Source organism: Diceros bicornis, chromosome 23 (assembly GCF_020826845.1).
Source record: "Diceros bicornis minor isolate mBicDic1 chromosome 23, mDicBic1.mat.cur, whole genome shotgun sequence".
Lineage (NCBI taxonomy): Eukaryota > Metazoa > Chordata > Mammalia > Perissodactyla > Rhinocerotidae > Diceros > Diceros bicornis.
The window spans coordinates 24600420-24615894 of NC_080762.1; the positions used below are offsets into that span (position 1 = coordinate 24600420).

The window sequence follows — 15475 nt, forward strand, 5'->3', positions numbered from 1 at the left end:
AGCAGGTTGGTGGTCAGCAGGTCAGTGGTCATGAGATAAGCACAGTAGGTCAGTAATTAATCCTTAGTTTCTGGGAAGAAATGCTTATCTATAAAGAAATGCTGATATGGGGGGGAGACATACATCCCTATCTTTAAAGGGATCATTCCTGGCTTTGGGACATTGTAAAGGTTTAAAGCAGATGTACAGTGCATGCTTGACACATCTTGCCTTTCTGGAAAAACAGGGTCAGACCGAATTAGTTTTAAACCAGATGGCTTCCTCATATACTCCAATATATCTTATTGCTTTTCATCTATTCATCAAGCCTGTAGTGGATGCTGGACACTGTGCTAGGTACTTTACATATGTGACCTCATTTATCTTCAAACCAATCGTGTGATGTTAGTATTATTATTCCCAATTTACAGATGCAAAAACTGGTAACATAAGAGTATGAGTAACTTATTAGCTGTGTGACTTAGTATAACAGATGTATGATTTCATACCCCAAGCTCTTTAAATCACACACTATGGAAAAGTTACCGTCAAAGTGGTATATGAGGAATGTCACATGTATAGTACAGAGATGTGCTTGGTGAATGCTGGGAAGAGAGCTTTGACCTCAGGCTAGAGTGTTCACAAAATTTCTGGAAAGCTTGACCTTGTCTAATGGGTAGGAAGAATAAGGCAAAAGATCAAGGAGATCAGTCAGTGTGGAAAGGACTGAGGGCCAAAAACAGCAAGTATTTGATGATTTGACAATATAACATAAAAATTTCTACTGTAGTAGTAAAATGCAAGAGAACAAATTTTGCCTTTTATTTTAAACAAGAACTCCTCTCCTCCATTTTTCTCTTAAAATAATTTCTCCTGGATTTGCTTATTAGGTGTTGAGTATGAGAGTAGATCACAGGAGCCATTACATAACTTGCACATCATCGGTCGTGGAGCTCGTCTTTGCTGGGTTAGAGCCATCAGTGCAGCAAGTACAGAGGGAGCAAAAGCCTGGGGAAAAAACGGAAGATCAAAGGAATCCCCAAAAAAGGATTTTCCTAAAATCAAGTATATTGTTTATCCCTTCCCCGTGTCTCAGTTGGTTAAGTACCTCACAAACAGTCATTCATATGCTAAAAGCTGAGGAGTTGCAAAGGCCCTTTGCTTTGGTGAACTTGGTGTTTAGTTGGGAAGACCAGAGTAAAGTAAAATAGTTAGAAACCACTTAGCAGTGTTAAGCACCAAATAATGAAGTTACGTTATTAATACTGTGGGATCCTTTTCCTTAAATGATGTTCTTCAGGGTTCTGTTTTCTCTGTTCAATTTCTAAATACTTGCACGTCTTTCTCTCCCTACCCCATGTCTCCCTTCTAAGCTACAGGTTCATCCAAATGCCTTTTGGACATCTGGACATTTAGACGACACCACTGTTCTCTCAACTTCAGTTTATCTGAAACTTACCCAGTCTGTTCTTTTTCACCCAGTGAATGGTACCACTGTCATCAGTTGTCCAAGCCAGAGACTGAGAATCATTCTTGCTTTTCTTTCTCTTGTTTCTTAACCACATGTTCTGTTGTTCATACTGTTTCCTAATTATCTTTCAGATCCATCCATTTCTTTTTATTCCCTCTGCTACCATCCTAATTTAGACTGTAGTCATCTCTTACTTAAATTACTGCAAAGGCCTCATAACTAGTCTCCCTGTGCCCTCTTCACTTCCAAACTATTCATAAAAACACAGATTGCTTAAAATCCTTTTTTTCTTGGGATGAAGTCCAGTTTCCTTACCTGTTCTGCCTGATCTGGCCTTGCCTCCTTCTTCAGCTTTAACTTGCTTTCCCCTATTCTAAACCAGCCTTACTGGACTTCACATGCATCGTGCTCTTTTTTTGCCTCTGAGCCTTGAGACATGCTATTCCCTTTTTAAATTAAGAAGACATGCTATAGTGATTATAAAAGCACAGTAGCCTCTGGAGCTAGACTTCCTAGATGCAGGTGAATCCTGGATCTGCCTCTTAACTAGCTGTGTGATCTAGAGTGAGTTACTTAACCTCTCTGCTTTCAGTGTCCTTATCTGTACAATGGGGATGGTAATAGTACCTGCTTCACAGCGAGTTGTAAGGATTAAAGGAGTTAATATAGTTGAAACTCGTAGAAGGGTGCCTGCCTCCTACTAGGTACTATATAAATATAGCTGTTATTATAACTCTTTTTATAAATGTGTTGTGGTACTAGATAGTATTAATTTTTATGTTTTAAAGATGATTTAATGATAAAAAAATACGATTTTCCCCTCATAAGTTATGAGTTGATAGGGTCACTATTATTGGTATTTATCTTTGTTCTCAGATGGGCAGCAGCTTTATTTTCCTAACTCCTTGTTTTTCAGTTTTTTAGTGACTAGAATTTGATCTTAGGTTGACATTCTTATGAAATGGATCATTTGACAACATTAGGTTTACCAGAATTTTTATACAGACTAAATCAGGTCAACCTATATGGAAACTTTTAAAAGAAAATTAATTGTTAATAGCTAATGCCTGACTTTTTACTTTATGATTTATGTGCCATGTTGATTAAAGTTTCAAGTAAAGTCCTTAAAGGAATTCACTTTTTTCTTTCAAGTGTATTTAAAGGATTGTGGATTATAATGGTTCAGATGATTTGGTTTCTAGAAAGGATACTTATTATGTTAGGAAGTAGACTCTCTGAAAGGAAAAACTCTGTTTCTCTCTCTATTCTGAGCTCTACTTACACCCAACACTTCCCAGAACACTTCTGACACCAGATGTTTGGGTTTTTTCCCATACTGACCAATTTTCCCACGCTAGCTGGGTATCCTACAATTTAACTCAATTTCGACCGACACTAACTGCTCCTTGCTCGGAGTTGGTGCAGACGCCACAGGTTAAGGGCTCCATCCCACAGACTGCCCCCCACATAAGACTCCAGTCACAAGTGGTGGGTCCCCAAGTTACTCACAACTTCTGTTTGACCGGCTACAAATCGGAGTTCCCATGGCACCCTCCTGAGGTTCAATTATTTGCTAGAATGGATCACAGAACTCAGGAAAACAGTTTACTTACTAGATTGCTGGTTTATTACAAAGGATATGTTAAAAGATACAAATGAACAGCCAGATGAAGAATACATAGGGCTAGGTCTATGTCCGGAGGGGTCCTGAGCATAGGAGCTTCTGTCCTCATGGAGTTTTGGGGTGTGCTTCCCTCCTGGCAAGTGAATGTGTTCTAGTTCACCAACCCAGAAGATCTCTGAACTCTGCACTTTAGAGATTTTTATGGAGGTTTTATTATGTAGGCATGATTGATTAAATCATTGACCGTTGGTGATTAATTCAACCTCCAGCCCCCTTCTTGGGGATGGGGGTCGCTTTGGGGGAGTTGCTGAAAGTTCTAATCACCTGGTTTGTTCCCCTGGCAACCAGCCCCCATCCAGTGGTTATCTAGGGACTTTCCAAAAATCACCTCATTAACATAAACTCAGGAGTGATTGAAAGTGGTTTGTTATGAATAACAAAAGAGCTTCTTTTACTTTTATCCTGGAGCTATTCCAGGAACAAAACCCAAATATTATAATAAAAGATGTTCCTATGCTCTAATCACTTAAGAAATTACACAAGTTTTAGGAGATGTGAGTGAGGAACCCTGGAGGAAGACCAAAATATATATTTCTTATTATATCACAATATCACATTCTCTCTTATCCCAGTAGCTAAGATCAGCTAGGAAAAACATGCAAAACCTAAATTTTATCAAAAGAAGATTCCTCGGTGGTGTAGGTTTAGCAGAACCTTCAGTAGTATGGTGAAAAACTTATATATATTTAAATTTTAAGTGTTGTTTTTGACCTCTTGAATATTAATTTCTCTTTTGAGTATTTGTTTTTCACTGATACTTATGATTTGAGATGATTTCACAAAGACTGAAATCTGAAAATGTACCTAAAGGAGCTGGTTGTTGATCTAGTTCTGTCTGATCTGACAGTGCTAGATTTTTTTTTTTTTTTTTTTGTGGAGAATATCAGCCCTGAGCTAACATCCATGTCAATCCTCCTCTTTTTGCTGAGGAAGACCGGCTCTGAGCTAACATCTATTGCCAATCCTCCTCCTTTTTTTTTCCCCAAAGCCCCATTAGATAGTTGTATGTCATAGTTGCACATCCTTCTGGTTGCTATATGTGGGACTCGGCCTCAGCATGGCTGGGCAAGCGGTGTGTTGGTGCACGCCCGGGATCCGAACCCGGGCCGCCAGTAGCGGAGCGCGCGCACTTAACCACTAAGCCACGGGGCTGGCCCCGTGACAGTGTTAGATTTGAGGATGACAAAACATTTATATTTTTCTCCTTCCTTCCTAAAAGGAGATAGTTGCCTTCTGGTGAATTTTTGGATATGATTACTTTTGCAGTAAAAATATTGGTGTTTGATTATTAGTCATTTTAATTTTATTTTCCAGAATATTTTACTTTTATCTTTAGAGTGTATATATACATATATATGGGTTTGCTTTTTTTTTTTTGAGGAAGATTGGCCCTGAGCTAACATCTGTGCCCATCTTCCTCTATTTTGTATGTGGGATGCCGCCACAGCATGGCTTGATGAGCAGTGTATAGGTCTGCTCCTGGGATCTGAACCTGTGAACCCTTGGCCACTGAAGTGGAGCACGTGAACCCAACCACTACGCCACCGGGCTGGTCCCTAGAGTATATATTTTTAAAAGAAAGTTTTCCAGATTTTCTACTATGCTGCAAGTATTTAAGTTGATCAAGACTAATAAATTTATTTCAATGCAACAAATGTTTAGTTTCTACTATTTGCAAGGCACTTTGTTAGCTCCCAAAGAATGTACAGAAATGAGTAAGATAGTCTCCTTCCTCATTTGGAGTTGGGGAAAAAACCATGAGTCAATTATAAGTAATTGTAATAACAAAGGAGAGTATGGTACAGTCCTTGAGAAAGCTTTGAACCAAGTGCTTGCTGCACTAGTCAGGCTCTTGCAGAACACCAGCAGCTCTCGAATATGATAAACTAACTCTTTTCCATTCTCTCCTGTTTGACTTTGCTTCTACCTTTGATGATTTTGCCCACCAACCTTTTTTTTTTTATAATTTTATTTATTTATTTATTTTCCCCCCAAAGCCCCAGTAGATAGTTGTACATCATAGCTGCACATCCTTCTAGTTGCTGTATGTGGGACGCGGCCTCAGCATGGCCGGAGAAGTGGAGCGTTGGTGCGTGCCCGGGATCCGAACCTGGGCCGCCATCAGCGGAGCGCGCGTACTCAACCGCTAAGCCACGGGGCCGGCCCGCACCAACCTTTTAATACCTGTTTTTTGACTTCTGTATACAACTTTCTTATTGTTTTTCTTTTAACTCTCTAACTGAAGCTTATTAGTTACTTCCCTTCTCAATTTTTTTTAATTAAGAAAAGTTTTGTAAAAGCAGACAAGTTCAGACTCTACAACAATGAATACCCACATGCCCTCCACCTAGATTTTTCTATATTTACTTTATCTCTCACTTTGTATATGAATAAACTTGTTTTTTGTTGTCATTGAACCATATGAAATTAAGTTGCCAGGGTCATGACACGCTACCCCAAAACACTTGAACCTACATCTCCTAAGAATAAGGATGTTCTCCTGCATAACCACAATACCATTTTCCTACATTTAAGACAATTAATAAAAGTTAAAAAATAAAATTAACCATGATAAAATATATCATGTAATATCTAATCTATATTCAAATTTTTGCAGATGTCCTACACATAAACTTTTATAGCTGTTTTTATTTGAACCACAATCTGGTCAAGGTTTTCATGCATAGTATTTGGTGGTTTTATGTCTTGAGTAGACTTATCTCCCCACTCTTTTTTTTTTTTTTAGGATCCAGGCCAGTTTTCTTATAGAGTGTCTCACATCTAGATTTGCCTATTATCAAGGACTTTTAAAAGTTTCTCCTTCTGCAGCCTGTTGAAGGGTGGCATTTACTAGAGAAGGGCTTCCCAACTCCTGTGGCATGGGTGCTGTGAATGGGTTATGGGCCCTATTCTTCATTCTCTAAGTTCTCTGGCCACCAGTGGGGTTCGGGGCAGTGGAAGCCTTGAATCCCTTCACCTCTGCCTGTGAGCTCTGTCGGTTTACCCTGCTACACAGTGCAAATGTTCACGTTAGGAGGTGCCACGATGTGAAAGAGCGCTGGCCACCGTCTTCAGCTCTTTTTTTCTTCTGTGGTCTTTCTCTTTGCGATCGCATTTACTTCTATGGTTTTAACAGTCGCCTGTAGAGTGATGTTTTCTTTTCTAAATTCTACGTTCTAAATTCTGCTTATTTCCTTTTGTTCATCTTCTCCTGGCTGTCCAGTAGCCACGTCAAAATTAACATATTCAAATGAATTTATTTTGTACGTGCAAACTGATTCATTGTCAGTACTGTTCTTTTTTTGGGGGGGCACGTAGAAGGTGTAGTGTAAATGGTTTTAATTTCACTGAGACCACCCTCTGGCTAGAAACCTCAGTTATCTTCAACTTCTTCTCTGGCTGTCTGCTTAGCTCCCTTATATGCATGTACACACCTGTGCATACACATTTATTCGTCACATATTTCTTTAATGCCTGCAATGTGCCCGTATATATTTGGCCACAATAGGTAAGTCTATCTCTGGAATGCCTCTTGAATACATTCCCTCCCTTCTTATTATATTGACTCTAATTTTGGTCCTCGTCAATCCTTTTCAGAACTTTTACCACGGTCTTCCTTCCTCTGGCTTTAAATCCTCGGATCCATCCTGCACACTATTTGCTTATTGAGAATACCTGTTTGATGGTATATTTCTCTTGCTTGAAAACCTCTGATGGCTTCCCATTATGCAGGAAAAATGCCAACTTTTTAGCATACCATACAAGACCATGCTAATTCCATCTTCTTTGCTCTTTTCATGTGTTACTTCATCTCGTGTTCTAGCTATACTTGTTTTTTGCTAATTTTTTGAATATGGAGTGGATTTTTTTTATTGTTCAGATTCATTTATTTCATTCATTTACTCAACAAGTTTACTGAATACCTACCAATTACTATTTAAAAAATTATTTTATTGAGGTCATATTGGCTTGCATTGTGTACATTTCAGGTATATGAATATAGTGTGGATTTTAATCTTCAGACTTTGTCCATATGTTTCTGCTGTCCATAAGGCCCCATCCCTCTTCTTTGCTTAGTGAAATTCTGCTCAGCTCTCAAGGTCCACTGGGATATTCCCTTTGAAAATTGTTTACCTGATAGCCGTTTCTATCTATCCCCTCTATCAGAACCAAACCCTTCTTTCCATTCTTTATCTGATGTATTTTGCACAGACATCTGTTATAGTGCTTATCAGATTGTGTCCATTGCTTGTAAGTGTCTCTCTATATAAAGGTTCACAAGGGAAAAGATCATCTTGTTCTTGCTACTGTTCTTAGAGTCCAGCACAATGCCTGGCACACAGCACATGCTTAGTAAAATATTTCTGAAAGACATTACTTGTTACATTACCTTCTATAGCAAGTAAGCCTGACTTGAGATTCATGAATTCTCGAAGGAATATAGTGTTTTATATAAAAAATTGGTTTACACTGAATATTTATTAATGATTACTTTCTGTGTAATATAGTCCTTAGTTATTTTAAACTTAACACTTTTGATGCCTGAAGTCTTAAGGCATTATTGCAGATACATTTGTTTTAATTAAAATCACTTCTGAGCAGTAAGACTTTGCTGTAATAGGAGTTTCTGAAATTTTATCATTTTAGAACCTTTAAAATAGTAAATGTTTGTCTGAATTGGAATTCTGAACGAAGGAAATAGTATAAAATGAAGATTGTTTTTTAGAGAAAGAGATATATTAAGCAGTTTTTGAGAAATGAAGGCAGTCTTTCTAAAGAATGAAGGCAAAAGATAAACTGTTGTCAGATTTCCATGTTGCAAGGGAATCCTGAACTTGAATAAGGGAGAACTATTACTGTATTTTAGTGATGTTTAGAGAATGAGTAGATGAAATATTTGATAGATGAAAGCATAAAGAAGGTGCTAGTATTATTTGACATTATTTATTAATAAGGAGAATATAAAATAATAACAGTACCTTGTGTTACAAGATTTTTAATATTTCAGAATTATTTTAAAGGACTATTATCATTTAAACCAAAAAAATTCCTCATAATTAAAAATGTTATGGAGATGAACTGTTTACCATAAGTGAAGTGATATGATGTCTGGATTTTGTTTCAAAATAATCAAGAAAAGGGAAGGCAGTGGAAATAAGACTGGCCATGTGTTGGTGACTGCTGAAGCTGTGTGATACATACATAGATATCACTGTCATTTATTTAATTTTTTTAATTCATTTTTGAAAAATTTAAAAATATTATGGTATTATATAATAAAGGAAAGAGTTCCGAAATAAGGAAAGAATCACTACTACTAGGCTGGCCGAATACTGAGTTCATGGTATTGAATAATTCAGAATGATACCAATGTAAAACTAAATGATCTTTTTTGGTTTTTGTTTTTCCAAATTTTTATTCCATTTTATTTTTTTCTTATTTTTCTGTGTGATGTGGAAGACTCTTAATCTGCTAAGCCAAATCATCATATATTAAAGGAAAGGGATGTAGCATTGATTTATGCCAGCCTTCTTCTTGAAGTAAAAAATTGTTGGCAAGATTCAGGTGTCATATTATTTGAAGAATGTCTTATTGGTAACACATAGTTATAAAAACTGGTAATACTGTACCACCTTGGATACTAATTTCTGATGATTTTGTTATTTCATTCTACTCTTAAGTTTTGGAAAAGAATACTTAGAGGACGAATTCATAGAATTGTGTGTTTTCCTAGGGGTTGTGAGAGAGAAGTGTTCAGAAATTGTTCTTCTGTCTTTTGTTCTCTCTCTCTTTGTCTCCCTCCCTCTTTCTCTTCTTGCCTCAAGTTCTTTCCTGGACATCAAAAAGTCCAGGCTTTTTTTATCGGGCTGGCCCCATGGCTTAGCAGTTAAGTGCACATGCTCTGCTACTGGCGGCCGGGGTTCGGATCCCGGGCGCACACCGACGCACCGCTTCTCCGGCCATGCTGAGGCGGTGTCCCACATACAGCAACTAGAAGGATGTGCAACTATGACATACAACTATCTACTGGGCTTTGGGGAAAAAAAGGAGGAGGATTGGCAATAGATGTTAGCTCAGAGCCAGTCTTCCTCAGCAAAAAGAGGAGGATTAGCATGGATGCTAGCTCAGGGCTGATCTTTCTCAAAAAAAAAAAAAAAAGTCGCTTTATCTATGTGCTACTTCCTTCAATCCAATATCACATCTGTAGGCTCAAGTGCTTTCAATCTGAAACTACTATGGTAGGCTCTCAGGAAACATCTTTAGGACATTTCCTTTCTGAACTTCTCAGATATTTTTAATTTTGGTTGGAGTTTCTTTCTATCTAAAAGAATCATTTATGAGCTGAAGAAACTTCTGAGTGAGATCTGACCCAAGTTTTGTTCTCAGTGGTATCATCTTCCCCATCAACCAGCTCAGAACTTCAGACTTATCCTTGATTCAGCCTTCTTAATCTTCATTATTTATTCATTTGGTCCTGCCAATTTCTCTTTAAAATGACTGTCACAAGTATTCCTTCTTTTCTCCAGTCTTGTCACAAGTGTTCCTTCTTTTCTTCAGTCTTACTGTTACACTCTGTTATGGAGAATGTTGAGCTTGAAATTGGAGGATTTCGTCTCAGCTCTGCTGCTATCTGCTGACCTAGCTTCTTCATCTTTAAGATGAGGAGGTTGTAACAGGGTTATTTTAAGCCCCGTTAGGAGCTAACATTCTGTTATACTAATCCAGGTTCTCACCTTCTCACACTTACATTGCAGTAACCTCCTAATTGTTTTTCACATCTCTAATCTCAGTCCTTCCTAAGAAGATTAATCTTCATATGTAACTTTCATTGCCTTTAGAAAAAAATTTTATATTTCCTGGTCTCCATTTATTCATGTGATCATTTCTCTGGTTAATAGTGTTATCATTCACACAATTAGACAAAGTGGAAACTTTATCCATCTTCAGAGTCTTCCTTTCCTTCACCTATAGAGTCAAATTTGTTACTAAATTATGTCAGTTCTGACTTAGAAATGTCTTTTGAATCCGTATTTGTTTTCATCTGCCACTAATTCTAGTCCATTCTAATCTAGTCCTTCATCTTCCCTTATCTGGCCGCTTGAGCAACCTGTCAAATGTTTGCTCTGCCACCGGTTTGTAGTTACCCCAGTTATCTTTCTGAGCAAAGATCTGTTAATGTACCTTCTCTGTTCTAAAAACCTTTCGTTCTACTCTGTTTACATATGAAGTACAAGCTTCTTTGCAGAACTCACATGGTCCCTTCCCTTTGCTTTTCTAACCTGATCTCCTGCCCCTTGTCATCATGCCCTCAGCTTCCCGCCATACCAAATACCAGCAGTTGCCTGAATATGCCTCTGGTATTTTTCTCATGCCATGCTTCTGCCTGGAGTTCTCTGACCCTCATCCCTTCTTTGCCTGAGGAACTCCTCCTTAAAGGCATCGCTCATGTAGTTACTCTCCTTAAAGCTTTGAAAGAGGGCCAGCGCCAATGGCCTAGTGGGTAAAGTTCGGTGTGCTCTGCTTCAGCGGCCCAGGTTTGGTTCCCGGGTGCAGAACCACACCACTTGTCTGTCAGTGGCCATGCTGTGGCAGCGGCTCACATGAAGAAAAAAAAAAAAAAAAAGACTGGCCACAGATGTTAGCTCAGGGCAAATAATCCTCAGGTTGGGGGGGAAAGCTCTGAAAGAAATATTAGTCTCATTCTCTCTGTACCTGTTATGCACACCTCTTGGGAACAGAGAGAGTCATATCAGAGTTATTTATATTCCCCACTCACCCAGAATCTCTTTCCAGGTGGATTGTGAACTGTGTTATCGAGGGTAGCCAGTCTCTAATTTTGTTCATCCTCCGAGTTTGGCACAGTGCTGGGACATAAAATATTTACTCAGTAGTTGTTTGTTGTTGATGTAAAATAAAATAGTAAGACTTTTCCATTTTCCTTAGAAATAAAAAAGGATTTTAACCCTGTTAGTCTGAAGACTAAAATGTTTCCCTCAGCTTGCTTGAGCTTGAATTCACTCATCTTTTCTTTCTTTCTTTTTTTTTTGTGAGGAAGATCAGCCCTGAGCTAACATCCATGCCAGCCCTCCTGTTTTTGCTGATGAAGACCTGCGCTGAGCTAACATCTATTGCCAATCCTTCTCATTTTTTTTTTTTCCCTTTTTCTCCACAAAGTCCCAGTAGATAGTTGTATGTCATAGTTGCACATCCTTCTAGTTGCTGTATGTGGGACGCGGCCTCAGCATGGCCGGACAAGCGGTGCGTCAGTGCGCGCCCGGGCCCCTAGTAGTGGAGCGCGCGCACTTAAGCACTAAGCCATGGGGCTGGCCCCAATGCACTCAAATTTAGAAGGCAATTTCCCTTAGCCTTTAGAATTGCTTTGTCTGTCTTTATGATAGTAAATAATAAACTATTTTTATTTAAAAATAAAATTAATTTTAAGGAAGAACTAAGCTGCCTCTAAAAGCCAGACTATCTCAGCAGTGTAGGCTAGGTTCACCTGCTTTTTAGCCTTGTCATGTAAAGGAATAAATTGGATCTTTATGTTACTTAATATTATGTGTGCCTAGACGTATAAGCTATGGGGTGTGAATTGCCACTACCACTTGGAGGGACTCTGGGAGAGGGGCACTCACACGAGTTGAGAGCAATAAATCTTCCCTGCCCGTGTGCTAGTCATTGAAATATTTGTGGGGATTGTGGGAAAGGACGCATCTTTAGTTTTCATAACTAAGGTACTGGCATCTGACTGAAGATTGGCACTGACGTAGCACAGTGGTGAAAGTCCCATATGCCCTCTGGGATTCTGCCACTTCTTCATATGGTGAACCTCAGAGGTGCCACATCATCACTTATCATCTGACAGTTAATATACAAGAGAAATGGGAATGATACTTTCCTTCATTCTCAGTTTAAAAGCTGCAAATAAATCTTAAGTTTGCAGATCTTTGAGTATTTTATTAATTTAGCAGATGGAAGTTATATTTAAATGTATTAAGTGAAATGACTACTGGGTTTGTTCCTAGATCCTATCCAAATAATTCAGAGTAAGAGGCCTATGCTTCAGTCTGTTCTGCTCAAGCTTTCAAATTCCTTTGACAGCCTGGATGTGAAATTCGAAAGTCATTAATGTGATGTGTTAATTTTGCACTTTTTGACTTACTGCAAAAATCTTATAGTTTCCATAGCAACTATAACCTATCCAGATTGTGTAATATTCTTTACAGTATTAAAAATAAAACTATGCAATTACATGAGCTTCTGGAGCACCTCATTTAGGGTAACTGAGGATTGAAATATTTCTGTTTAAAAAAATTATTTCATATGAAAATTTTGTCAGAAAGCTTATATAATTTTGTTTTAAGAATTTATTAAATTTAAATACTTAGTTAATTTAATTATTAAATGTGTGAAATTTACACTGTAAGCGTGTGTTAAGCATCTCAGGCACAGTGCTTTCACAGATATACCCACACATACATTTAAGGTGGGGGGACATTTGGCTTTAATTACATTCAGTCACCTGCTGCTTATACTTCTTAGTGATTTCTGGGTGGTCTGAAAAAAAGCCTTGTTTTATGTTTAGAGGAAACAGGATGGAGAAAAAGGAAAAAATGATAACTTAAGCTTTCCCTGTTTTTGACTTTGCTTTTTAAAACATGCCTAAGATACCACTTTGAAAGTAGTAAAGACTGTTTTTGTAGGTGACTATTTTCAGAATGTTGAATTATTTTGGCTATTTCCTTTTCTCTCTAATTCTAATTTAAAAGACAATATAATATTAGCGCTAAAGTTAGTTAACATAACTTCCCACATCTTAACACAACTCTTTTTCATTTTTTATATCATCTTCAACATATGTCCAGATGTATATTTTTATGTGGTATAATTGTGTACTTTGATGTGGTATAATTGTGTATTTTCTCAGTAGTATATGGTAAACATTTTCCATGTTTCTAATGACCTTCATGATTATCATTTTAATAATTGTATAACAGTCTATCCTGTTGACATATCTGGTGCGTTTTCTGTTTATCAAAATGCTGCCTAATTATTTCTTTTTTTTTTTAAAGATTTTATTTATTTATTTTTTCCCCCCAAAGCCCCAGTAGATAGTTGTATGTCATAGCTGCACATCCTTCTAGTTGTTGTATGTGGGACGCAGCCTCAGCATGGCCGGAGAAGCAGTGCGTCGGTGCGCGCCCGGGATCTGAACCCCGGGCCGCCAGCAGCAGAGGGCGCGCACTTAACCGCTAAGCCACGGGGCCGGCCCTGCCTAATTATTTCTTGAATGCCATGTATTGGAAGAAAAATGGATATAATTTTCAAAGTAATTATGGGAGAAAGTAACCTTAACTCATTTATTTGCCCAAAACATAGATGATGTGAAGATCTTCAAAAGTCACGTAAAATGATGTACTTAGGTACTATCATTTGACAAAACCATCATGACATGGTGATACCTTGCTGAGGCTCTAATATAATCAAAAGACAAAACTCAGAGGGATGGATTACACTCCTCTTATCAGAACAACTCACCATATGAACCACATTTGTGATATTGAGCTGGGACCATGGTGTGGCTAGTTCTGGTGTCAGTACCCTGAGGATAGTGTGCTGCACTAGCCACTCATCTGATATATTACAGTTTTTATGGACTATATCACTATTATTGAACTACCATCTTTGCTTGGTTAAGCACTCTGGTAATTACTGAGGTTGCCCAGAATTCCTAATCCTATCTCCATTATTTGGAAAATTCATTGTAACTACTGGGTTTGTTCTAGAGTTGTTGAAAGTGAAATGTTGGTGGCTAGAGTTTTGAAGTCTTTCCAAGGCTTTTGTTTGAGGTCTTGGGGCTTTTCAATGTCCCTTATCCTAGGTAAGAACTAGGCTGTCCCAGTGGGTCGACATTCTTCTGTATCTCCTGCCTCCTATTAAATGCTTCTTTTACTATGAAATTACTTTAAATGAATATAAGAGTTTACATCTGTCATTTATTTTTGTGGTTAATGTTTATAACAGAATGCTTTCCTAGATTCCAGATAATTAAGTAGAGTAGAATAGAATAGTAGAGTAGAATTATCTTGCAATATGCTTAAGTTTATATTTATACTTTTTGAAACTAATGCCGTGTTTAGTATCCTGTTCTGTTTTAATTTTGAATTTTGTGTTTTGGCTCTGTCTGGTGTTTTCATTGTGACATGAATTTCTTTTGGTATTTCATGTTTCTGTGGTTGAAATATTATCAGAAATAATAAGCAATGCATGCATAGTGAGAATGTTTACATATCACTGAGAGACTAGTGCATTTTCATTGTTTTTGTAGTTATAATTTTGAACCTGAAAATAATGTGTAGGAAAAAATAATTTTTTTTTGTTCATATGCAGAAAAGATGAAAAGGAATATGCATTGAAGCAAATTGAAGGCACAGGAATATCCATGTCGGCTTGTAGAGAGATTGCAGTAAGTGGATATAAATGTTATTTATTTTGTTATTGATATTGGGTGATGACTGATATTAATATAAAATAGTTTCATTAATATATACAATGCATGGTTATTTCAAAGATGTTAATTAGTTTAAGGATATTTTATATGAGAAAAGCTGCATAAACTTTTTAATTACTTGAAAGTCATCTTTTAACATTCTCTTACTATTTAGGATTTATAATCTTAGGAATACTGAACTAAATGATGATTTAACTAATTTAAATTAATAATTTAATTAATGTTTATTTTTCTTGTAATTTTAGGACTGATATATGTCTTTATAGAGAAAGGAGTGATGCTATTAGGTATTATGCATACTAAATATTTTTTCTGAAATATGTTTCAGTGCTAGACTTTACTAGTTGCTAGAAAAATAAGACCATCATAATAATAGGACAGTTCCTTAAAAAAAAGATCATTCTTTTTTTTTTATCTTTATATGACACACTTGGGCATTTAAGAAGTGATTGTTCATAAGAATACTTAACATTTGCTGAGTATTTAAGTACCAGGCTTACTAAGTGCTTTCAAGTATTAATTAATTTAATTTTCACAGCAATCATATGAAATAAATGCTTTTTTTTTTTTTTTTTTTTGTGAGGAAGATCAGCCCTGAGCTAACATCCGGGCTAATCCTCCTCTTTTTGCTCAGGAAGCCCGGCTCTGAGCTAACATCTATTGCCAATCCTTCTCCTCTTCCCCCCCACCCCCCAAGGCCCAGTAGATAGTTGTATGTCATAGCTGCACATCCTTCTAGTGGCTGTATGTGGGACTCGGCCTCAGCATGGCCGGGGAAGCGGTGCGTCGGTGCACACCCGGGATCTGAACCTGGGCCGCCAGTAGCGGA

The 15475-nt window shown here is 37.5% G+C and overlaps 1 protein-coding gene across 2 annotated transcripts in view; it reads left to right on the top strand.

Moving 5' to 3' along the window:
- Nucleotides 1-15475, top strand: part of CDK19 (cyclin dependent kinase 19) — a 158051-nt gene that overhangs the window by 38178 nt on the left and 104398 nt on the right. For both annotated transcript variants that reach the window (XM_058566459.1, XM_058566460.1), the window contains one exon: nt 14526-14601. In XM_058566459.1, the coding sequence (XP_058422442.1) occupies nt 14526-14601 (76 nt within the window). The remainder of the gene's footprint in view (nt 1-14525; nt 14602-15475) is intronic.